Source organism: Leucoraja erinacea, chromosome 8, assembly GCF_028641065.1.
Source record: "Leucoraja erinacea ecotype New England chromosome 8, Leri_hhj_1, whole genome shotgun sequence".
Classification (NCBI taxonomy): Eukaryota; Metazoa; Chordata; class Chondrichthyes; order Rajiformes; family Rajidae; genus Leucoraja; species Leucoraja erinaceus.
The window spans coordinates 29,469,901-29,495,762 of record NC_073384.1 but is presented as its reverse complement, the minus strand read 5'-3'; the positions used below and the strand labels follow the sequence as shown (position 1 = coordinate 29,495,762).

At 40.3% G+C, this 25,862-nt stretch overlaps 1 protein-coding gene across 4 annotated transcripts in view; it reads right to left on the bottom strand.

The window, feature by feature from the left end:
- The window catches only part of cep170aa (centrosomal protein 170Aa), a 93,840-nt gene that overhangs the window by 48,032 nt on the left and 19,946 nt on the right, over positions 1 to 25,862 (bottom strand). For 2 of the 4 annotated variants that reach the window (XM_055639309.1, XM_055639307.1), the window contains exons 2-10: positions 25,507 to 25,630; positions 24,376 to 24,518; positions 23,845 to 23,877; positions 15,737 to 15,826; positions 6,112 to 6,190; positions 5,423 to 5,481; positions 4,553 to 4,691; positions 1,906 to 2,067; positions 338 to 814 (exon numbers count right to left, since the gene is read on the bottom strand). In XM_055639309.1, the coding sequence (XP_055495284.1) occupies positions 338 to 814; positions 1,906 to 2,067; positions 4,553 to 4,691; positions 5,423 to 5,481; positions 6,112 to 6,190; positions 15,737 to 15,826; positions 23,845 to 23,877; positions 24,376 to 24,480 (1,144 nt within the window). In that variant the 5' untranslated portion in view covers positions 24,481 to 24,518; positions 25,507 to 25,630. The remainder of the gene's footprint in view (positions 1 to 337; positions 815 to 1,905; positions 2,068 to 4,552; positions 4,692 to 5,422; positions 5,482 to 6,111; positions 6,191 to 15,736; positions 15,827 to 23,844; positions 23,878 to 24,375; positions 24,519 to 25,506; positions 25,631 to 25,862) is intronic. The other 2 variants (XM_055639308.1, XM_055639310.1) reach the window with 2 other exon arrangements.

Sequence of the window (25,862 nt, the reverse complement as noted above, 5' to 3'; positions counted from 1 at the left end):
AGAACATTAGTTATAGCTTTGATGGTAGATGAGCAATGGCAAAATATTTGATGAGTGTAATATTAAACTATATCAAATTTTCATTCTGAAGGGCACAAAATTAAGAAAGATGGTTCAGTCATAGCAATGGCAAGATTTTGGATAGTGTAATAATGCCATGCCAAGTAACCCGGTCTATCTCAGTTTTTCTAAATTCACTAGCCTTAAGGTAATGTGGCCCCATAGAAGTTAACGTGGTCCCGTCAAATATGGTGATTGTGGCGAAATCCAGTAAAACAAATGGTGTACATAGTTTACAAAAATTGACAACAGCATTTTAGAACACCAACCATTTTACCTTTTAACCGTCTCATCTGAATTGTGAGGTCACTCTTTATGCTTTTGGAATCATCATCCACTGATTCCCGTCTCATTCTGGGCGGATCATTTTGTGCCAACCAATCAGCTACTTTGCTTTCTGCTGCTATCATAGCAGCCTGAAGTCCAGACAGTTCTTTTGTAGCTGGTGGAGACTTCTTCAGCTTCTGACGCTGATCTGGAGTGAATTTAGTGACATGATCTTTGATTGTTACTTTCCCTGGAGTGTGTTCATCAAATTCTATCGTAAATGAAGCATGTCCTTGAACTACTGCACGTGAAGCCTCTGTATCCTTTGTTGGGATTTCATGAATTGAACTTTCTACTGAGAGGACAGACTGATGAGATTCTTTAGTAGGAATTTCAAAATAGCTTGGTTCTCTGCAGAATGGATAAGTTACTTCCTCTTCTAAGTTTTTGCTATCATCTTCAGGTTTACCAGCTTCCTTGGGATTTCCTGGAATAAAAATTGAAGGCCGGTGAAATTCACCACTTGATCAAACATTTCAGAAAAAATATATAATTTCTGGAATAACAGGCAAGAATTTATTTTCTGCTGCACGGCTTCTATTAGAGAATCAGAAATGATAGGATTAAAACTGTTCAAGGTTTGTATGAAGAATTGAGTTTAAAAAAATCAAATTCCTGTTCTCCATTTCAGTAGATCGGAACAGTTTTCTACATACTTTATACGCAAATGTACAAACCAAAAATAGCAAATGTATTGAATATATTTATATTAATTGTGTTTTAAAATCAATACCTGCATTGTTTAGAAATAAACTTAAATGTAATGGCAATTTCTATATTTTCCAATGTCCAACTTTCAGTTGCCATTACTACACGGGTAAGTAAGTCGTTATTTCCAGTTCAATCAGTTCTGTATTGAAGTAGTTGTACAAACAAAGAGATGAACATGCCAGGTTCCCCTTATTCTCATACAAGTTGTAGCTTTCTGTTCTCCACGATCTGGTGAGAACTGTATACCCTCCACCTCCTGTGCCTGGTCTGATCACTCCCTATCCCCTAAGCCAATATGCTACGCCCCCCCCCCATGCATCAAATAGCCGCCCCCAAGTGTCCAAAATAATACTGCTAAAAATATCTAGACAAAATAATATGCCAACAGTAGCTAGCCTAAAATAAATGGCTTTGACAATAATAGTGGAATAGGTTAATGCGATGACCTGATGCATTACAGGTCGGTGTTACTAATTCTTCCATGATTTAAATGTTGAAGATTCCAACAGAAGCTTGGCATTTATAAGAAAGTTTTATTTTATAGGGGAAACATGATAGGAAAAAAAAAACAAATTGATTGAGAACACATATCAACAACACACCATTAGAAGAGTATTCTCAAAGAAAGATTTCATTAAAACTTAGCCCAAAGCCCTGATTTTTTTTAAATTATAAATCTGTGACATTGATGCCTTATTAGCACCACCCAAGCAATCTATTGATAAAGTTCAGTGAAAAACTGGTTTACTGGCAGCATGAAGACAAATTGTCACCATAAATAGATGCTGAACAATACTAGAGACTTACTGCTCGAGTTCCTACCTCCTGTAGCACTGCTTTCAAGCTTCACACTCACTGGCTTGGGGTCTTGCTTGCTTGAATTTTCATCATCTGCATCATCTTCACCCCACCAAGCAGGCTGTCCATACAGAGGCGTACCTCGGGCTACTGGCATAGTAGAAATATCTACTGCATATTAAAAAAAATGTAAGATCCAATAGCTCTCAAGAACAACTTCTATGAGAATAAAATATCCAATGTAAATCCAAATCCAATAATGTTATGAATTTGTAGACCAGCCATTTAAATGACCAACTTTTGAAGTCATTTAAATGGAAAGTTCTTTCACTTTAACTGTAATGTACTCAAATAGTTATATCAACATTTACTACTTTTAAAACACTGAGGTTTTAATATTATGAATACAGTCAGTTTGTATGATGCTCCAAATGCCTTCCAAACCAAACATTATATATATTTAAATTAAAAAGTCCATATTTAGTCAATGATCAGAATCAACTGATGCTCCAATAACAGATTGTCCAAGGACCAGAAGAGAGATTCAAACAGATGGATAAATGCACAGGTGAGTATGGGAAAGTGGTAGGGTGCAGTGAACCAAAGATTAAAAAGTAGTGCAGATCTGGAACTGTCTAGAACAGCACAAAAAGTTAAATCAGAAGAGAAGTGGATAGTTAAGTGAAAATAATTTTCAGGGTCAGTGGAAAAAATTGAACTGTTGGATTACTCTAGAGAGCCTGCATACTCAATTCTACAAATTGCATTTTCCATCTACAGCACATTGACAATTATTACAATTTATGCTGCTTGCAGCCAATTACTTGAACCATTAGCCAGCTGATCATTTATGGAAGCCGAGCTAATATCTAACATAACAACGTTAGAATACCAGACACACGTCTTGTAAATTATGTTCAACATACAAACAACAAACTTAAAGCTTGGAAAAAACAAGCACATGGAGGTAACCAGAACAGAAAGAAAACCATTGGTGAACATGCAAACTCCACACAGGTAGCAGGGATGAGGATTGAACCCAGGTCACTGAAGCAATGAGGCAGCAACACTGCTATCTGTTCTCACTAGATGGTGGCCAACGTTGTGCCTTTAAGAAGGGGTGCTTGTCCTTGCAAGGACAAGCCAGGACACTGCAGGCCAGTGAGCCTAACATTAGTAGTGGGAAAGCTACTGGAGGGAGATATAACAGATAGCATCTACTAGCATTTGGAAGGATTAGGACAAATTAGTGGTAGTTAGCATGACTTTGTGTGGAAAGAATCGTGCCTCACAAATTTGTTTGAATTTTTTTTGAAGGGGTATCCAAGAGGATTGATGAGGGTAGGGCTTTAGACATAGTATACTTGGACATTAGCAAGTCATTTGACAAAGTCCAACATTGTAATCATGTTTGGAAGGTTAGATCAAGATTCAAGGACAAGGCCAGTTTATTGTCACATGTACCAGTTAAGGTGCAGTGAAATTTGAGTTACCATACAGCCATACTAAGTGAAAAGCAACAAGACACACAACCACATAAAAGTTAACATAAACATCCATCACAGTGGATTCCACATTCCTCACTGTGATGAAAGGCAATAAAGTTCAATCTTCTTCCTCTGTTCTCCCGCGGTCGGGGCAGTCAAACCATCCGCAGTCGGGGCGATCAAAGCCCCCGCAGCTGACGATCGAAGCCCCCGTCGGGGTGATCGAAACTTCCGCGTCCGGGCAGTTGAAAGTCTCTCCGCGGCATGGAGCTCCCGAGTCGCCCTCTTCTTACCAGAGACCGTGGGCTTCACAATGTTAAAGTTCACAGGCGGTTGGAGCATCGATCCCCGGCAAAGGGATCGCAAGGTCCGCGATGTTAAAGTCCCGCAGCTTAGTTCATTCTCCAGGAAAGACCGCCAACTCCACGATGCTAGGCCGCAGTGGGGATGGAGATAAGATAAGGGAAAAAAAAATGCATCTCCGTCGAGGTAAGAGATTGGAATATGAATTAGACTGTCCACTTGACAATTCTCCTCAGTGTCAAGCTACATACAAGGGGAAGCTACACATTCTGAAGTACACAAAGAAGTAGCTCTACTACACAATGTTGAAGGAAAAGCTCTAAAAAGCTGCAAAAACTTCAGTCTTTTCACTATTTCAACTCCCCCGTTGGAGTCTCAGCAAGAAACCAGGATGTTTACATGCAGCATATGCCTAGCATTTATGTACTGCACATTAAAAAATGGCCCCAAGGTCTCAAAAGTGGGTAATTGATCAACATGAGACCATTAAGTACCCAAATTTCAACAATTCTAGATATATAAATAATAAATCACTCTGCTATAGAATAAATCACTACACTATTATAATGCTATAGAATTGAAAAATTCCAAAACCCTCTAAGCATAGTAAACTTTTTCAGTGCAAGATTTTTACACTATATATTTGGAAACACTTTATCAACTGAGGAATAATGTCACAGCACAAGAATTGAAAAATTCCAAAACAAATGTCCTCTAACTAATAAAATAAATATAACAATCCCAAAGAACACACAATGGAAAAGTGACAAAATAAAATTAAAGCAACATGTTTGAGTGAATAACAATATTACTAATATAAAATAAAATATATTCAAAATTAGTAAAAAAAAAGGCAAGCAAATTACCTGTAATAGCTTTGTGCAAGTCTACTGCATTGGACATTGTATCTGCTCTGGCCTCCACAGAACTGTCAATTTCCTCTTTTGATTCTTCTACCTCTGGAGGTTTCTGTTGTAATTGCAATTGACTTGTAAACTTCTCATGCTAGAAACAAAATTCAGTTATTTCCAAAAGTTCTCCTTCAAGTTCAAGTTCACATTAATTGTCACATGCACCAATTGGTACAGTGATAATTAAGTTACCATACAGCCATACAAATAAAAAGAACACGATACACGATAGAGTTTAACATAAACATCCATCACAGCGGAATCAATGTTTCTCACTGTGAAGGAAGGCAATAAAGTTCAGTCATCTTCCTCTCACTGAGAAGGAAGGCAATAAAGTTCAGTCATCTTCCTCTTTGTTCACCCATGGTCGGAGCCTTTGAACCCTCCGCAGTTGCCGCTACGGATGGCCCAATGTATCGGCCCTCTCACCGGGATGATCAAAGCTCCGGTGTTGGAACAGAGAAACACACCCGCGGCTTGGAGTTTCCGAATCGGCCGCTTCTTACCGGAGACCGCAGCACAAAGAAAAGACGCATCGCCGTCCAGGTAAGTGACTGTAAAACGGTTTTCCCCTATTTCCCCCCCCACCATCCCCCACATAAGACATACTAAGAAACATTTAAGACATACAATTAGACACACTAAAAATAACAAAAAGGGTGAAAGGACTGACAGCTGCTGGCGAGGCAGCCATTGCTGGCACCACCTGGTTATACATATACGGTTATACATATAAATGCACATAAATGGTTTCTCTAGATGCAGAATGTTCTATTGTATAATATTTAATGCAGACAGTTTTAAGCAACTATTGACAGCCCTTACCTTAAGTGCTTCCTCAGGGACTCGCAGTTCCCCTCTCACCACAGTAAACAAATTAGTATGTAAAAAATATTAAGGAAATGTGGGAACAAAATAACAGCATGCAAATTAAAATATCTTTAACTTTTGAAAATCATAACATTTACATTTGTTGCATAATATGCAGTGGGGAAAATCAGATGTAGAGTAAATCTAGCTAATGTCATTAAAGTTTATTAAAATTAATGTTATTAAAAGATGTCCTAAATGACGATTTCTATCTATCTCGTGCTTTACAAATATAACATTTATATCCAAATAATTGATTGAAGAGGATTGTATTCTGGAAAGGGCAAGAGTTTGTTTTAAAACTGGGGAAGAGAAATCCAATGGGTTTGCATGCTGTTCAACATTCAATTAACCCGTGACGTGATCAAAGTAAAAACATGATAAGTTCAAATATATTTTCCCCAAAACATGCTTAAAATTAGATGTACTTTAAGGAATAGTTAAGAAAAGCAGAAACAATTTTTAAAAAGCTTGATAAGTACAAAGGAGATTGGAATAAATAGATAAATTAGCAGATTGGCACAGATGCATGGGACATGTGTGAGAATAAGTATCAGAAGAGTTAAATGTGACTGAATATCCTGTTTGTTAAGTATACTAGTACAATTTGTAAAATTTCAGAAATCACCAACTGGGAAGGATATCATATCCAAATCGAAGTTTATCATCCATCCTCAGAGTGATATAGGTTTGCTCTGGTATGCGGGCTTCATTAACAAATGTCTGAAAATAAAGGCATTCTGGTCAGGAACCAGTAATATTTTATTTCAAAAACAAATCTCAGTCAAATAAAAAAAATGCTGGAAACACTCAGCTGGCCAGGGTGCATCTGTGGAGACAGAACTAGGTTTATTTTCAAGTTGATGATCTTTATCAGAACATAAATTTAAATTGCACACTTCACAAATAACTTTCCACAGAAAATCAGTTCACTACTCATACATCCTTTATTTACAAAATAAAATAACCAACTATTCTTTCACTTAGTAACTGTATCAATGGTGCTGAAGTGGAAATGGTTGAGATCTTCAGGTTCCTAGGTATAAATATCACCAATCACATTGTCACATAGAAAGAACAACAATGTCTGTACTCAGAAGGCCAAATTAATCTACAGATGCACCATAGGAAGCATCCTATTCAGATGCATCTCAGCTTCTTATGGCACCCCTTCTGCCCAAGACCACAAGTTCTTGGATGTAGCCCAGTCCATCACACAATCCGGCCTTCCCCCACTCCTATCGTCTCCATCTCCACTTCACACTGCCTGGGAAAACAGCTAACATAATCAAGGACTGCTCACACCCAGCTCACTATCTTTTTTCCCTTCTCCCATCTGACAGAAGATACAAATTATTGAATGTGTGTATTCACCACATTAAAGAACATGTTCTTTCCAGCTATTATCAGACTTTTTAACGGACCTCTCATTCAAACCTAGCTCAATGTGGCCTTGGCACTCCCTTTCAAACCTGCACTTTCTCTGTAGCTTTAACACTATATTCTGGACAGCTTCTTTTCACTTACTATTGAACTCATGTGTGGTATGATTTGCCTGGATAGCAGGCAAAATAGATTTTTATTTCTTCTCTGTATACGTGAGAAAAATAAACCAATACCAGAATATTTCTCAATCGTCTTGGATATAACTGTAGAATATTGTTATCTATAAAATTAAGCCTTTTAAAAATAATCATAATTTAAAATATTCTTGAATGGAACAAAAGCACAGACTGGTTGATTCACAGCATCATAAACTCAGTCAGTTGATTTATGTTTTTTGAGCAAATGGAATGATAATGGCAAGGATTTCTAGCGTGATAGCAGAAACATTGGAATTCAACATCTGTACATCTTTAAAATGACAGCAACTGTGGGCTAGCACCTAACGAAATGCAATCTGAGTATTGATAAGCTGATTTTGCTGCTGATGAGGATAGACGACAGTGCCAATTAATTGAATTGGTCTTGTATTTAGTTAACAGGACATATCTAGCCAATTTTTCCCACATCTTTGGGCAGCTTTAGTGTTGTAACTATAGTCTATAATCTTACTTCAAGAAGCAACTAATTCTACAGAATATACCAAGTCACAGACCTATACAGCATGCAAATAGGCCCGATGGCCCAATGTGCTCATGTCAACCAAGTTGCCAAACTGAGCTAACCCCACTTGCCTCTACTTGGCCCATATCCCTCCAAACCTTTCCTATCCACGTACCTGACCAAGTATCTTTTTCAATGTCATAATTATACCCACCTCTATCACTTCCTCGGCAGCTTATTCCGTGCATACGCTGCCCTCTACGTGAAAATGTTCTCTCTCAGGTCACTATTAAATCTTTCCCCTCTAATCTTCAATGAATGCCCTCTATTATTAGACTTATTTTACCCTAGGGAAAGGTCTGTGACTATTCACCTTATTTATGGCCCTCATGATTTTATAAATCTCCAAGATCACCCCTCAGCCTTCTACGCTCCTAGATAAAAAGACCAAGCCATTTTGGTCTGGGTTCAATCCTGACCTTGGGTGCTGTCTGTGTGGACTTTGAACATTCTCCCTGTTACCGCATGGGTTTCCTCCAGGCGCTCCAGTTTCCTCCCATATCCCAAAGAGGAAAGGGTGTGTAGGTTGCCGACGGCACTTAGATCACCCGTAGTGGGATCAGCTGTGCCCTATGTAGCCGCCGCACCGGCCAAATCCACGCGGCCGGGTGGCAAGGCAAAACACAAAACTAACAAAGTCGTGGACTCGGAGGAGTCTGACTTTGAAACACTGCGGGCGGCCAGCGACCGAGAGCGCTGGACCCGAATGGAACGGTGTGTGGAGCATTTGCTCCAACGTGACCGGCTCCAGGAGATGGAGTCAGGTCACTGTGGACCCTATGACAAACCCACAGCAGTACCTTTTCAAGGGCTGCACAGTGTCTCCACCTCATCGGAGGGGAGCACTGCGGGTCAGTTCTGGGCTGACCTGGAAGAGGGGTCCGCGGAAGAACAGACAAGTGTGCATGGGGTGCTAGAAAAAGAGAACTTGCTGGATATGGTGGCAAACTTCATACAGCCAGAACAGACTGGGGAAGATCTGGAGCCAAAGCTTGCTGCCAGTATTGACTATATGTCATTAAACCAGTTACAAGAGTAGGCTGTACTGGACACCACAGGAAGACATATGGCACCGGGCAACTGCATTTCACTAAACGTCCCAATTATCAACAGCTGTATCTGGAAACACATCGGACCAGGGGTCAGAAGTATGAATGTGAAGTTACAAAAAGTATTAAAATTGCTGACCGCAGGAATAACGGCATTTGCCCGTACAGTGGACGACACGAATATGTCCCAGGATCAACAAGATGCGCTGGTACTGTTCTGTAACACCCAGCACGAAATAAACAACATCAGGAAAAGTGCCATACAGCCGACACTCAACCCAAAATTCGCGGGACTGTGCAAACCTGGGGCCACAAAACCACCCATCCTCCTGTTCGGAGGCAACCTATCGAAGCAGGTAAAAGAGCTTGATGAGGAAGCCAAAACCTTGGGGTTAATAAAAGGAACACCTGCAAAAACCCACTACAGCCAAAGACAGCATCCCTACGCACCCACCAGCAGAACTGGTGAAAGCTCGAAGGCACGGCATTCTAAACATGAGTCTTTTTTAGGCCATGGCCCAGGCCGGCCTTCTTGGAAGATGCGGGGAACCCTAACAACAGCACCAACCAACCCGAAAAACCAAGCACCAGCGCAACAACAACGGAAGAACTTCAGGAAGAAGTAATCCTGCCACTGGTAACAATGGAGGTAGGTGGGTCTGGTTCCCTAAATAATATGGAGAGCATGAAGGTTGGTGGGAGACTACACTGGTTTTTGAATGCATGGAGCATGCTAACAACCGATACTTACATCTTAAGCAGTATCCAGGGATATACAATTGAGTTTATACACGAGTACAGCCCTCCAGTTCAACATAGACCGAACCGAGAGTTCGTGCTCTCTGATAAAGAAAAATCAGAAGCACAAGCTGAACTGGAGCGGCTTTACATAAAAGGTGTAATTGAAATAACACAACACGAACCATTAGAATTCGTGTCCAATATTTTTACCAAAACCAAAAAAAAATGGTGGTTGTCGCATCATCATAGATCTGGCAAAAATTGAATACATTTGTTCAATACATTCATTTTAAAATGGGAACCTTTGTTACTGCTAAACAATTAATTTCCAAAGGTTACTTCATGGCCAGCATCAATTTAAAAGATGCTTACTATTCAGTACCCATACGAGGTGACCACAGATGTTACTTAAAATTCAACTGGATGGGACAACTCTGGCAATATAAAGCATTGCCAAATGGGCTATCATCAGCTCCCAGGCTGTTCACAAAAATCTTAAAACCAGCCCTAGCATTTCTACGTAAACGTAACCATACGGTTATGGCATATTTAGATGACATACTCATTGCGGGCATAACTTTGGAAATGGCCATACAAACTGTAACAGCCACAAAACAGTTATTTGAAAAACTGGGATTTATCATCCATCCAGTTAAATCTAAACTAACACCGTCCACTACTATGGACTAATTAGGATTCACCATTGACTCAGTTCACATGACGGTGACACTGCCAAAGGGAAAGGCAAGAGATTTAATAGAGGTTTGCAATAACCTCATTGACATCAGAAACCCATCCATCAGATTGGTAGCAAAAGTAATTGGTAAAATCGTGGCTGCTTTCCCAGCCACACAGTTTGGACCTCTACATTGCCAAAACCTACAGAGAGCAAAAATACAAGCTCTAAAAATCAATGCAGGTCACTTTGACAGACCTATGAGACTACCAATCCAAGCCAAAACAGAACTAAAATGGTGGATAGATAACATCTGGCTTTGTTCCAACCCAATCATTGTCAGTAACCCTTCTATGGTACTACAAACTGATGCCAGTGCACTTGGGTGGAGAGCCACCAATACCATCACCAGCTGTGGAGGTAGATGGACAGCACAGGAGGCATCCTTCTTACTCACACTGGGTATAAACTACTTGGAAATGTTGGGTGCATTCCATGGCCTAAAGTCATATTGTGCTGGATCACAACACCAGCATGTTAGATTACAAATAGACAATACCACTGTGGTAGCATACATCAACCACATGGGTGGCAACAAATCGGTATCATGTGACAATCTCGCTAATTCAATTTGGCTATGGTGCATCCAGAGAGATTTATGGATATCAGCCACTTACCTACCAGGGAGACTAAATTTAGTGGCAGACACCAGGTCACGCAAATTTAATGAAAACACCGAATGGATGTTAAACAAAATGGTATTTGCTTACATTACAGCAAAATATGGAACACCGGATATCGATCTTTTCGCATCCAGACTAAACAAACAGATACCTAATTATGTTTCATGGGAGCCAGACCCTGGGGCAGCAGCAACAGATGCATTTCCGCTGCATTGGGGGAAAATTGTTTATTTACGCATTCCCTCCTTTCGGCCTCATCAGTCGGGTATTAAGGAAAATACAACAAGACTGTGCGTCTGGTATTTTGGTAGTACCCGATTGGCCTACATAACCATGGTTCCCAGTGGTGCAAAACATGGTATTAGAACCATGTATTACCATCCCATGTAGACTAGATTTACTACTACATCCCGTGACAGGGGATAGCCATCCATGCCATAAATGCTTGAACCTGTTAATTTGTAGAGTTTAAAAACACCACTTCTACAACTGGGACTAACGGACCGAACAGCGAACATCATCTCAGCGGCCCAAAGAGAATCAACTAAAAAACAATATCTGGTCTACATCAGGAAGTGGGAAATATACTGTTATAAGAACAAAATCACCAACAGAAATATGAACATCCCATCTGTTCTGGAATATCTGGCAGGCCTCCACTATGATGAGGGCTACAGTGCCATCAACAGCGCCAGATGTGCCCTGTCGACTTACCTATGGCAAGGGATAGAGCTTTACACGGTAGGGACTCACCGTCTGGTAACTAAGCTCATGAGGGGAATATTTAATACGAATCCCCCAAAAACCAGGTACTCCCAAATTTGGGATGTAAGCATTGTCCTGAAAGCACTCAGGAACTGGTCTCCAGCATCAACTCTGTCCCTACACAGACTAACTTTAAAAACAGTCATGTTAATGGCATTGGTCATGGCACAGAGGGTTCAGTCACTGTACAAACTCAGACTGGACAACATGACCTCCTCACCTGACGATATTACGTTCCACATATACGAACTAGTAAAACAGAACAGACAGGGATCAGCAGGCCTCGATATCCAATTTAGGTCACACCCTGCAGATGACCGTCTCTGTATAGTTAGACACCTGTCACTATACATGGAGAAAACAAAAATCCTAAGAGGCAATGAGAAGGGACTGCTGATCAGCCATAAGCAACCTCACAAAAGAGTGACGGTCCAGACCATCTCGAGATGGCTGAAACAAATACTGACACAGGCTGGGGTGGATACTAACGTTTTTAAATCTCATTCCACCAGGGCTGCAGCTACATCGGCAGCAGTACAACTGGATGTGCCCATGGACCAAGTCCTCAAAGCAGCAGGATGGTCAGGGGAAAGAACTTTCCAGTCATTTTACAATAAACCAGTGATGAAAACTGGAACATTTGCAGAAATTTTTTAAAATTCTGTAAATTAATTAAACCCATAAAAGGGGTTATAATTTGTGTTCATAAATTTTATGATTTCAATAACGAATCATGTGTAATTATGTTAACACTATTCCTCCCACAGTCAAGGCAGACGTGATGCATGGACTCATTTCCACGGCATGAAATCAGAGCTTTAAAATCTTCACGTAGTCACTCACGTGACTCCGAAGTAAAATAGTAAGATTAAACGAGGACTTACCAGTTTGAAGTTTGATCTGTATTTTATGAGGAGTTACGGTGAGGGATTACGTACCCTCCGCTCCCACCCTGATCATATACTTAACTCTTCTCTAATCTTACTATGTTTAGTCATTACAGTTATCTGTGATTTCACACCGCTGCTTTGAAGAATGACACGCATGCGTCCTGGCGGGGTTCTTCACGTAATCCCTCATCGTAACTCCTCATAAAATACAGATCAAGTCAAGTCAAGTTTATTTGTCACATACACATACGAGATGTGCAGTGAAATGAAAGTGGCAATGCTCGCGGACTTTTGTGCAAAAGACAAACAACAAAACAACCAAACAAATTCTAAACACAATCATAACACACATATTCTTTTACATAATTAATAATGGAAGGAAAAACGTTCTGTAGAGTTAGTCCCTGGTGAGATAGGCGTTTACAGTCCGAATTGCCTCTGGGAAGAAACTCCTCCTCAACCTCTCCGTTCTCACCGCATGGCAACGGAGGCGTTTGCCTGACCGTAGCAGCTGGAACAGTCCGTTGCAGGGGTGGAAGGGGTCTCCATGATTTTGTTTGCTCTGGAGTTGCACCTCTTGTTGTATAGTTCCTGCAGGGGGGCAAGTGAAGTTCCCATAGTGCGTTCGGCCGAACGCACTACTCTCTGCAGAGCCTTCTTGTCCTTGGCAGAGCAATTCCCAAACCAGATGGTAATGTTCCTGGACAAGATGCTTTTCACCGCCGCTGCGTAGAAGCACTGGAGGATCCTCGGAGACACTCTGAATTTCTTCAATTGCCTGAGGTGGTAAAGGCGCTGCCTTGCCTTACTCACGAGTGCTGAGGCGTGTGATGCCCATGTCATATCCTCAGAGATGTGGACTCCCAGATATTTGAAACAGTTCACCCTATCCACAGGATCAAACTTCAAACTGATAAGTTCTCGTTTAATCTTACTATTCTGCAGCATCAAATATGACTTCATCCCAGGTCTAGCATGTCTCAGAGCAGCTGCAGAATATTGAGGTAGAAGATGATCTGACAGAAGATGATCAAACAGCTTGACTAATCTTCTGGAATTTTTGAAGATGTAACAAGTAGAATGGATAAGGGAGGGTCAGTGGATGTGGTGTGTCTGGACTTTCAAAAAGCCTTTTACAAAGGGGAGGTGCAACGAGACTGGGTGCCCTTGTACATCGGTCACTGGAAGTAAGCATGCACGTACATCAGGCAGTGAAGAAAGCAAATGGCATATTGACCTTCATAACAAGAGGGTTTGAGTACAGGAGCCAAGAAGTCCTACTGCAGTTGTACAGGGCCCTGGCGAGACTGTACCTGGAGTATTGTGTGCAGTTTTGGTCTCCTAATTTGAGGAAGCACATTCTTGCTATTGAGGGAGTGCAGCGTAGGTTCACGAGGTTAATTCCCGGGATGGCGGGACTGTCATATGTTGAAAGAATGGAGCAACTGGGCTTGTATACACTGGCATTTAGAATGATGAGAGGAGATCTTATTGAAACATATAAAATTCTTAAGGGATTGGACAGGCTGGGTGCAGGGAAAAAATGTTCCCAATGTTGGGGGAGTCCACAACCAGGGGTCACAGTTTAAGAATAAGGGGTAGTGCATTTAGGACTGAGATGAGGACTTTTTCCACCCAGAGAGTTGTGAATCTATGGAATTCTCTGCCACAAATAAAGGCAGTGGAGGCCAATTCACTGGATGTATTCAAGAGAGTTAGATATAGCTCTTAGAGCTAACGGAATCAAGGGATATGGGGAAAAAGCAGGAACAGGGCACTGATTCTGGATCATCAGCCACAATCATAGTGAATGGCGGTGCTGGCTCAAAGGGCCGAATGACCTACTCCTGCATCTACTTTGTTTCATATTGACACAAATGATAGGAAAATGGATGAGGTCCTGCAGAGTGACTACAGGGAGCTAGGCAAAGGTTAAAAAGCATGATCTCAAGGGTAGTAATCTCCAGATTACTCCAGGTGCCATGTGATAGTGAGGTCAGGAACAGGAAGATAGGAGGTGAATATGTGGCTGATGCATTGATGAAGGGGACAATAATTCAGATTTTTGGATTGTTGGGATATCGTCTTAAGACCTGTACAAGAGGGACAGGTTGCACTTGAACAGAAGGGGACAAATATCCTAGTGGAAGGATTGCTAGTGCTACTCTTTAAAAAAACAAAAATACTTTTACTCAAAACAAAACAAAAATACAGAAAAGTAACACGATCGAAAGCTGCCTATATTGGCAGTTTACAAACAAACAGTTATCAAATTAAAATAATGTCAACATTATCAATAATACACTCGACCTCCCACAGCGACCAGCGTTAATGGAAGGTCTCCAGAATCCCTGTGTTCCCTCTCCAGGGACACGCGAGCACGGCCGGAAGAGGGGCAGGCAGCCGACTGTGGTGTGATCATCGACTACCCCCTCCTGGGCCCGTGTATGGCCTTCTTGACCAGGCCCAGGAGCAAACTGACAGGGAGCTAGTGCTACTAAGGAGTGTTTAAAAGGAGGGCGCAGAATCATTTTGCTAAAGGATATTTTGCTACAAGAAATTTGCAAAAGGAAAATGCGAATACACAATCTGTTTCATTAATTTGTCATCAGCGTTACTGAGACATTAAAAAAAAATTGGCATATTTAATTAACATTTCACAGCTGCTCAACGAGTCCAGGTTGGTAGCCCAACATTGATTTCACTACTCTTGCGCCGATCCATTTAATAGAGTAAACATCTTAATCCTGAGAATATGCATGTTTGATTTTTTATTATATAATCATTAAGTGTTTAAAAAGATAATGTAAAAATAACACATTTTATTTTCTCAGCTGGTGAGTGCGAAACCTCCAAGAGAGCAAAAAAAAACCCCCCAAAAACTCAGGAATCTTTCCAAAGTGAAGTCTGACAGCAACCAATCTCACAGAAATAGCTGGTTCATCACAGGCAGTCCAGGCCAATCGTGAGTTTTTAAAATAATGAAAAATGTTAAAGAACATAAGAAAAAGAAAGAAAAAAATCAGGGACAATGATGGAGAAATTTTGAAAAATTATCCAAGGCTTTGTCAGCTGGCTAAGATTCGGGGAGGACTTGAAAGTGGAAAAAATATAAATGTTTTGAGTTCCAGAACTCATCTAAACTCCAAAGGGTTTCAAAAGCAAAATACTGAAATTGTTAGATACAAAAGTAGAAAACATTGCAAGTACTCATCAGTTCAGACAGGAACTATATAAAATATTTGAGGTCAATAGAAGACAGTTTGAAAGCTTGCATCTTTTTAATTATGTCTTAACACCAAGTTTCAACAAAATTACAGTGACAGTCACTGATCAGCAGACAAAGGCTTGCCACTTACCCCATTTAGACTGCCAAGGTCCTTTACTTTATGCTCATCTTCAGTAGAGTTATAGTTGATCACGGCATGTTGCTTGTCCACACTGCGGGACTGAAAGAGAAAACAATATTTTTTCCAACTTTTATGTTATTCAGAATGTACACAATTCCCCATACACATTTGCTCGAAGATGTCTCAAAATAGGATTAACTCCATTACATAATACTTTATTATTGATAGTTACTACTATAATTTATTATGTGTAGTAATTTGAATACTACCTGTATTAAAGGTAATATAGGAAATTGGTTCGATATCTGCATTTACACCCCATATCATCAAAGGTTGACGAACGATCTTTTCAAAATCCACCCATTGTGCTACTTTTTTATATTTTCCTGTTCTGCTTTTCAGTTTGCACCCTACTTATTACAAAGATTCTTGAGAAATCTTCTTGCACACCAGGAAACTTACAGTAAAACATCTGTAGAACAAACCTCTGGGCAACCCTGACACCCAGGACCTTGATCCATACTACATAGGCAATAGAGGAGAAATAAGTGTTGTCATCAGGGCTTTGCTTATGGTAATGTAATTGTAAATGCAACCGCTTAGTAGGATGCTCCAAGATCTGGTCTGCATTTAAAGTGAAATAATTTCATAAACACAAGCCCCATGCAAAAAAAAAAAAAACCTTAAAAATGTTGGTAGTTAACTTTTTCTATGCTAGCGGTTTGAAACAGAGGCATCAAACACCCACATATAGTGTACGAGTGTTAAACAATGAGGTTTTATTTGGTCAAGCAGCATCTCTGGAGAATGTGGATAATTGACTTGGGAGTTGGGAGCTGTCTTCAGTCTTAAGAAGGGCCCCTACCCGAAATGCCACCTATCCATGTTCTCCAGAGTTGCTCCTTGACCAGCTGCGTACTCCAGCACTGTATATCTTTTTTGTAAACTAGCATCTGCAGTTCCTTGTTTCTACATAGTCGTCAAGTATAGTCGTCAAAGAAGATCCCGCAGCCAGTCAAGCTGGTAGTTAATTTCACAGACTACTATATGTTTCCTTCTGATCTTCCTTAGAAGTCCACTGGGTACAAACGTTTCCTTCCCTCAAAGCATTCCGATAAATTGATTGCAAATGAGAATGCCAACCAAAGTGGCAACTAATAAGCATGGACTTTTTTTATTCAAGACTTGTCTCTTCATAGCCGTTTCAAAATTTGATGATTAAGGTCTGTGTAGTGCATATCTATTAACCTGGCTTAATCTATTCCTATGCTGCAAAATTCTGGCTGCTCAACCATACTGAGGAACTTGAATAATATGTACTTTCAATTAAATTCAACTTTGTCCTAAGTATTTCATGCATATTTTGCAGTAAGATTACAGAATACACTACTTTCACAGACCAATATTTGTGAGTAAACAATGCAGACCATTAGATATTTTCATTGGACTGTTGATTTCAATATTTGAATCAGTTAGTCAGCTTTACACTGAATAAATGTAACAGGGTAACAAAGGAATTTATTGCAAAAGCAGATCTTCAATTGTTTTTTTTAATCCACAGTATTGCAAATTGTTACTGTTGAAAAGACAATACAAGTAAAGATGCATGCATATAGGGAAAAAAAAATTATTCATGCAGTTGAAGAAAGCCCCCTAGTGAGCCAATAAACAAAGTGAAAATGCCATCCATGGTGATGCAATTTCCTGACAAAGCAAAATAGTGCACTTATGGAAAAGTAATTGTCATTTAGTAAATGTAAATAGTGCACTTATGGAAAAGTGTGTAATTGAGTTGATCCATAGATAGCCAAAGTAGATAACGTCCATAAAAACCAATCACTAACAGATGTTTTAAGTACAGGTACCCCAGTTCTACAACATAACTACTCACATTTGAACAAAAGAAGGGTTAAGTGACAGCTCTGTCCTAGGCAAAACATGCACACCATTGTTTAAAAGTGAAATTAAAAATTACACTGCAAATGCTTCATTGGTATCATTAAATTCAAACAATTTAAAGGTACATAATTTAGAACACAGAAGATAATAGTCCTGAAATCATTATAAAAAACATTTACATTGGATTAATAGTAATTATATGGCTATGTTGCATATCGGGTCAAGTGGAAGCACTTCATGTATTTTAGAACAAGGATGCAAAACTAGAGAAATCTAGAAGGATGGGCAGCGATTGTTAAAGTTTCACCAGTGTTTACCTACTCAAAAGGACAGCTAAATATTTAAGCCGGTTTATTTCTAATAATTTGAAACAATCTCTCTAAAAGTAACATGTTACTGTTTATTGCATTCATACATCTTTCTTCAGCATCCAAGAGAATGCATTGTAGACACCAGGCAAAAACTGAGCTTGAAGACCACAATCCATATCTGTAAATTAAAGTCACTTAATCGGATTTGAATATCAGCACCAAAAAGTTATTTGGTAATATGTTACTAAAGTTGCTTACCCTGATCTACAGGATAAAGGGAAATATAGGGACACCCGGGTGGTGCAGCTGGTAGGGCTGCTGCCTTACAGTGCAGAGACCGGGCTTGATTCTGACCTCGACTGCTGTCTGTGTAAGTTTGCACATTCTCCCTGTGATGTGGCAGTTTTCTCTGGGTAGGGAGTGAATGCGATAGTGGGGTAACATACAGTGCCCTTCACAATGTTTGGGGCAAAGACCCATCATTTACACCCATTACTCCACAATTTGAGATGTGTAATAGAAAAATATCACATATGGTTAAAGCACACATTGTCAGATTTTAATAAAGGCCATTTTTATACATTTTGGTTTCACCATGTAGAAATTACAGCAGTGCTTATACATAGTCCCTCCATTTCAGGGCACCACAATATTTGGGACCCAGCAATATCATGTAAATGAAAGTAGTTATGTTTAGTATATTGTTACATATCCTTTGCATGCTTGAAGTCTGCGATTCATGGACATCACCAGTTGCTGGGTGTCTTCTCTGGTGATGCTCTGCCAGGTCTGTATTGCATCCATCTTTAGCTTATGCTTATTTTGGGGGCTAGTTCCCTTCTGTTTTCCTTCAGCATATAAAAGGCATGCTCAATTGGGTTCAGATCGGGTGATTGTCTTGGCCACTCAAGAATTGACCATTTTTTAGCTTTGAAATACTCCTTTGTTTCTTTATCCAATGTGTTTTGAGAGATTTGTTTGAACTTGAGCAGATAGGGTGTTCTATACACTTCAGAATTCACCAGACTCAGTGGGACCATGTCCCATGTTCACCGCGGCGGGCTGGACCCCCAACGCAATATTCCACCTCTCCACCAATTCCAATATTGGTGGCAAGTGGGGGGGGGGGGGGCTTTCTGGAGCGCTAGTATGGGTGCTGTGGGCTGAAGGGACAGGTTTCCAGAGGGTTAGTATGGATATTGTGGGCCGAATGGATTCTTGGGCTGGCAGCTCAGTCACTCAAGCCTGTTGTGCTGGCAGCTCACTCGCGGCTGGTGGGCTGGCAGTTGACTCACGGCTATTCCTTGAAATCCCATTTCAAGCAGGATGCAAGGCCACCAAATTCAAGTACAGTTTCTTACCACTTCAAGCAGGGTGCAAGGCCACCAAATTCAAGTGCAGTTTCATACAATTTCAAGCAGGGAGCAAGGCCACTAAAGACAGCGAGTTGTGACCTCTCCCTCCATCCTGCAGAGACCGAGCCATGCGCATACTTCTGGGTTTTATTGTTCTTCCCCCCTCCCACCAGAAGGGGCGTGGCCTTCATGGCGTGATTGACAGGAGAGAGAATCTCAACATTTTTTAAACACTAATAACTTTTATTTTTTAGCCATGGGAAAAATCCTTGGCACCTGATGAGCGGAGGGGGACTCCGAGTAAGATGGCCATTGGGCAAGGCGACGCGAATTGGGCAAGGCGACGCGAATTGGGCAAGGCGGCGACGCGAATTGGGCAAGGCGACGCGAATTGGGCAAGGCGACGCGAATTGGGCAAGACGATGCGAATTAGGCATGGCAACGCGAATTAGGCAACACAGCATTTCCAAACCAAAGGCAACACAGCTTTAGCATTTCCAAACCAAAGGCAACGCAGCTTTAGCATTTCCAAACTATATTTTCAAACCACATTAAGGGCACTGACAGGTCAGTAAAACCACTCACAGTTTAGTAGACATTTGTTCAGTGTTATTCACAGCTCAGATGGAGAGAAGTGACCCTCTCGCTCCCCCATATTACAGAGATGGACTGAGGCACTCAACACTTCCAGGTTTTATAGTCCTTCCGGAAGGGACGTGGCCTTCAGGAGAATCTCAACATTTTTTAAACACTAATAACTCTTATTTTTCATCGATGGGAAAAATCCTCTTGTCCTGCGCAGCAGTGAGGGACTCCGAGTAAGATGGCCAAAAATCACAGCCGTACGAGGCAGCGTTTTTTCTAAAATCAATATACCGAACAGGAAGTGGTCAAGATCAGACTTTTAGTAATATAGATTATGCTACTGCTATCAGCAGTTGTATCATCAATGAAGATAAATGAGCCAGTACCTTCAGCAGCCATACATGCCCAGGCCATAACACCCCCACCACCGTGTTTCACAGATGAGGTGGTATGCTTTGGATCTTGGGCAGTTCCTTTTCTCCTCCATACTTTGCTCTTGCCATCACTCTGATACGTTGATCTTCATCTCATCTGTCCACAAGACCTTTTTCCAGAACTGTGGTTGCTCTTTTAAGTACTTTTTGGCAAACTGTAACCTGGCCATCTTATTTTTGCGGCTAACCAATGGTTTACATCTTGCACTGTAGCCTCTATATTTCTGTTCTGGAAGTCTTCTGTGGACAGTGGTCATTGACAAATCCACACCTGACTGCTGAGAAGTGTTTCTGATCTGTCTGACAGGTGTTTGGGGATTTTTCTTTATTATAGAGAGAATTCTTCTGTCATCAGCTGTGGAGGTCTTCCTTGGCATAGCAGGCCCGTTGCGATTAGTATGTTATATTCTTGTTTCTCAGTCTCATAATGGTTTCTTTGACTATTTGATTGGCACAACTTTGGTCCTCATGTTGATAAACGGCAATAAAAGTTTCCAAAGGTGATGGAAAGACTAGAGGAAAGACTAGGCGCTGAGAAATCTCTTATACCTGCATTACGGAGGCAATTAAACATACCTGAACAATTACAACCGCCTGTGTAGCCACGTATCCCAATCCTTATGGTTTCCTGATATGAGGAAACTACGAAACACAGCTGTAATTTCTACACGGTGAAACCAAAATGTATAAAAATGGCCTTTAATAAAATCTGACAATGTGCACTTTAACCACATGTGATTTTTTTTCCTATTACAAATCTCAAATTGTGGAGTACAGAGGCAAATAAATAAATGAAGGGTCTTTGTCCCAATCATCATGGAGGGCACTGTAGAACTAGTGCAAACAGGTGGTCTGTGTGGACACGATAGGGGCAAAGACCCTATTTCCATTCTTTATCTTTCAATTAAACATCTGGTTGATTATGGACCAGTAAGAAAAACATTAAAAATTTGTTGATGGGCCAGAAATTCAATGATTGAAAGATGCTGGAAATACTCAGCAGGTCAGGTCATATCTGCAGGATAAGATACACAGGAAATAGAGTCAATATTTCGGTGAAAAACCCTTTGTCAGAACCTGGGAAGGAAAGAAAAGCAAATTGTAAGGGCGCAGTGATGCCAAAACTGAGGCGATCAAAGGAATAAACTGTGAACAAGGTTATCTGGTTAGTTAGTTAGAAGCCAACTAGAAGCAGCCAACAAGAACATAAACAAAAGACAATAGGAGTTGTGAAGTGCTGGACAGGTCCTCTACTTCCACTAATGGTTAATGGAGTTTAATACAGACTATTCTAAATTGGGAGGTGCAAAGAGACTTGGGTTTAGGAGAATTATCTCAGGGATGATTGTGTAAACATATAATGAGAATTTGATAGCACTGGGCCTGTACACACCAGAGTTTAGAACAAGGGTTCCCAACCTGTGGTACATTTACCCCCAGGGGGTAAATTTGTTGATTCTTGATTTGTACATAATTTTTCTCATTAACTGACTGTGTTTGGTTCCGGTATCTGTTCATCATTAGTTGCTCATAGATAAGTGAAATAACATTGTTATGTGCTATTAAAGTTGCCAGGGTAGACACGGCGAAATAGGTTAGGAACCCCTGGTTTAGAAGGATGACAATAGACAATAGGTGCAGGAGTAGGCCATTCAAGCCAATGTGATCATGGCTGATCATCAACAATCTGTGCGGGGACCTTACTGAAGTTTGCCAAATAGTGAAAGGCCCGAGTAGAGTGCATGTGGAGAGGAGATTTCCACCAGCAGGAGTGTCTAGGACCAGAGGCCATAGCCTCAGATTTAAGGGACGTATCTTTAGAAAGGAAATGAGGAGGAATTTCTGTAGTCAGAGGATGGTGAATCTGTGCAATTCATTGCCACAAAAGGCTGTGAAGGCCAAGTCAATGGATATTTTTTTTAAGGTGGACATTGATAGGTTCTTGACTACTGAGGTTGTCAAGGGTTATGGGGAGAAGGCAGGAGAATGGGGATGAAAAGGAAAGATAGATCAGCCATGATTGAATGTCAGAGTCATGGGCCGATAGGTCTAATTCTGCTCCTACAACCTATACAAATAAGGGTTGAGCCTACACTGCGAATGGCATGGCTCTGGGAAGTGTTGTAGAGCAGAGTATCTAGGAGTGCAGGTACATTGTTCTAAAGTGGCAATGACTACAACAAGGGCCTCGCCTTATGAGCATTTCTAAAATTTTCTGTTTTACATTTACTTTTTTATTTTTATTTTTTGCAGAAATCAAGTTTCCTTAAATTGGAGGATTCAAGACTGGGAGTCCAGGAGATTGCGACATGGCCAGCTGGTGCTGCTCCTCAAGCTTGCAGTGAGTTTCATTGTGGTAATGCAGGAGGCCACAGATATGTCACACAGACATAGCAGTAAAGAGGCAGACCGTATAGTGTACTGTATACAGTATTCGCAATGTAAACCCCTGTGCACTGGAGAAACCAAATGCAGGTTAGGTGACAACTTTGCACAGGACCTGGATTCAGTCCAGATGGACACCCTGAGCTTCCAGTTGTCTGCCAGTTTACTTCCTTATCTCACTTGCACTAAGGTCTATGGTCTTCTGCACAATTACAGCTAGGCCAAACACAAGCTTGAACCTCATCTTCCACCTGGCCACATTGAAACCTTCTGGACTCAATATTGAATTCCACAATTTTAGGTAAGTAAAGGGCCTATCCCACTTGGCCGTCATTTGCGCGTAAATTACGCTACATCATTTATGCGTCACGACGTATGCGACGTGACACGCACGTGATGCGTATTACGCACACATGGTGCGCGATGACATAGGCAGTGACGCGCGGCCGCGAACGGCGTTGCAGGATTTTGTGATGTACAAAATCTTCGCGCGCCATCAACGTGACGCGCAAATGACGGACAAGTGGACAGGCCCTTTAGATTTCTCTGTGTTTATCAATTATGATCAGCCAGGTTAGTTCAGCTTGTTTAAAAATATATATTTTTCTCTGGAAGTGAACAAATTGTTATTTAAATGGTTTATGTTATGCTAAAACCTAGTGCCAAGTACAAAGAATATAACATTCCACAATATTTATCTCAAACTAAAGAAATGAATGCACTAATGTTGTAAAAAAGATGCATGTTAAAGTGAAGCGTAATAAAGAGAACATGCGAGTGTGTGGATGTCTGTGTAAACTGTGTTGTGTCTTGGGTCTTTTTTTTCTTGTATGTATGACTGCAGAAACAACATTTCACTTGAGCCTCTATGAGGTTCAAGTGACAAATAAATTGTATTGTATTGTAAAAAGGGCAAATAGTAATTTCTACTAATTTCCAACTTTAGACTAGAGGGCTCATGTCCAGACATATTTGGTTCTGAAGGTAGAGAAGGAATACAAGAGAAGAGCAAGTGTTGATTTCCACTGCACTACTTTCTTGTCACTATTTTCTTAAAGTTCCATTTCATTAAAATATGTCACACAACTTTAGGAAACAAATTCCAATCCTAAAGAAACAACACTTGTTCATATATTCTTCCTACTCACTCGTATCTGCAGGACTTTGCACACTTTGGCCATCTGGAAAAAATTTAAACATTAAGTTATCCAAAATAAAAGTGCATAAAGAGGATGGGAAAGAAAACAAAAGCTTTACAAATGCTGGAAAACTCTTGGGGTTAATTCCTGGCAAATCATAAAAACAAACTTTTGTGGCATAAGAAAAGATGGTAATTAATCCATGTTTTAGAAAAAACATAATTTCACCGTTGGCCCAAATACATCTGAAGTCAATGAAGTTGAATTTTAAACAAATATTAGATTGTGGTAATATTCATTTTGAATTGTTTCAGATCTGCGGCTTCCCGCTTCCAAGCTGAGGCATACACAATGGAAAAGGATCAAGCTCACACCCAATATCTTTAATTGTAAATAGACAATGTAGTAAATGTAAATAACACAAAGTATTTTAGTAAATGCTGTTAAAAGTCGCAAATAAAATCAGTTAATCTGAATTGTCTTGCTGAGTTCAGTCTGAGTTCATACAAATAAAACAGTATAATCTCTCAAGTCAGTTACCTGCAGCATCAATTCACAGTCGTCCCGGCCTACAAAGATCATTTCACGTGGTAGGCGGTGACGAGTACCTCCACTGCTCACCAAAAACCAAGATGTCAAGCTCATTTCTGCTGCTACTGAACCTGATTCCAGGTTATGTCATCCTGTGGAATAAAGTATATACTTTAAGGTTCACTTATTCTTCACAGCACAGCTGGAACTAGATACACCCTGCCATAAACATTAGTGTATTCTGTGGACCAATTAAAGCCAGATGTCAGAAGCTATCTCAGGAAATGACAGTGCTTGCTGGATTTGAGAATGGCTAAAAAATTATACTCAAGCTACCAGCTGTTATATGTGCAGCTGCATGATTGTTGCAGCCTCAAAAATTAACAGCCATTGAAAATAACAACGGCATAAGTAATTAAACACATTTAAAAAAAAGATTTATCCAATTTCCCATGGAGTGAAATTGTGCATATCAAAATTGTTCTGACAAAGCAGTGAATCAGTACATTACTCATTTCCTGATAACCCCTTTCCTTGATACAGCAGTAGAGAATCTGTCACTGATGTCGGTTCACCTTTTCACTTAAATTTGAAGGGTTTTGCTGAGATTACATTGGTGGAATCCTTGTAACATGTATTCTCTGCTGTAGGTTGCCCCTCTCAGAGGAACACAGGGAGACATGGATCACTGCTGCCCAGCAGATCATGACTTTTGATTTTCAAACTCTTTTCCTCAAATTGTCAAATTGATGATGAAATAATGCAGATAATATAGGGATAATTTAACCAGATATTCAAATGTGTAAATAAATGCTAGGTTTGACAGTGACATACTAATCCTGGACTCCTTCTTGAATCTTGTCACACTGCTTATTGGGCAGATTGCATTTGCTTTAATGTTTTTAGTTAACGTTTAAAAACTGGAATCCAAACTCTGGGTTGGTCAATCAGGGGAAATTAGTATTTTATGAGCCGCAATACAACTATTAAGAAAATCGCCCCCAAATTTTTAAATTCTCATTGTCCTCAAATTGTCCATTGCCTTTACCTTCCCCTTCAGCTCTACAGCCTTTTGAATCTTCTGCAGAGCTTTAATTCTATCATGTTGCATGATTCAAAAAAATGCTTCTATTCACCAACCTTGCATGTCTTTTTTGATATTATAGCCTTTTTCAAACTTCCAAAAGATCATGTGGCTAGTAATCGTCCAGTATTTTGATCCACAGGTTAGTACATATACCAGTAGATTATTGAAGATCTTCTGCTGTTGGTCAGAAACAAGATGTGTCAGCAAAATAAGACAAGAGCTATTTGCAAAAGCTGACCATTTTTTAGGTGAACAAATACATAATCACCACGAGTATCAAAACTAAATGTAACAGAAATTTAATAACCAACTAAGTCTTTAAGATTCCAGATCCATACCACTTGAACTTTTAATGTTAATGCTTAGAGTGAAAAGAACCGATTCTTTAATTAAAGATGAAGGCCATCTC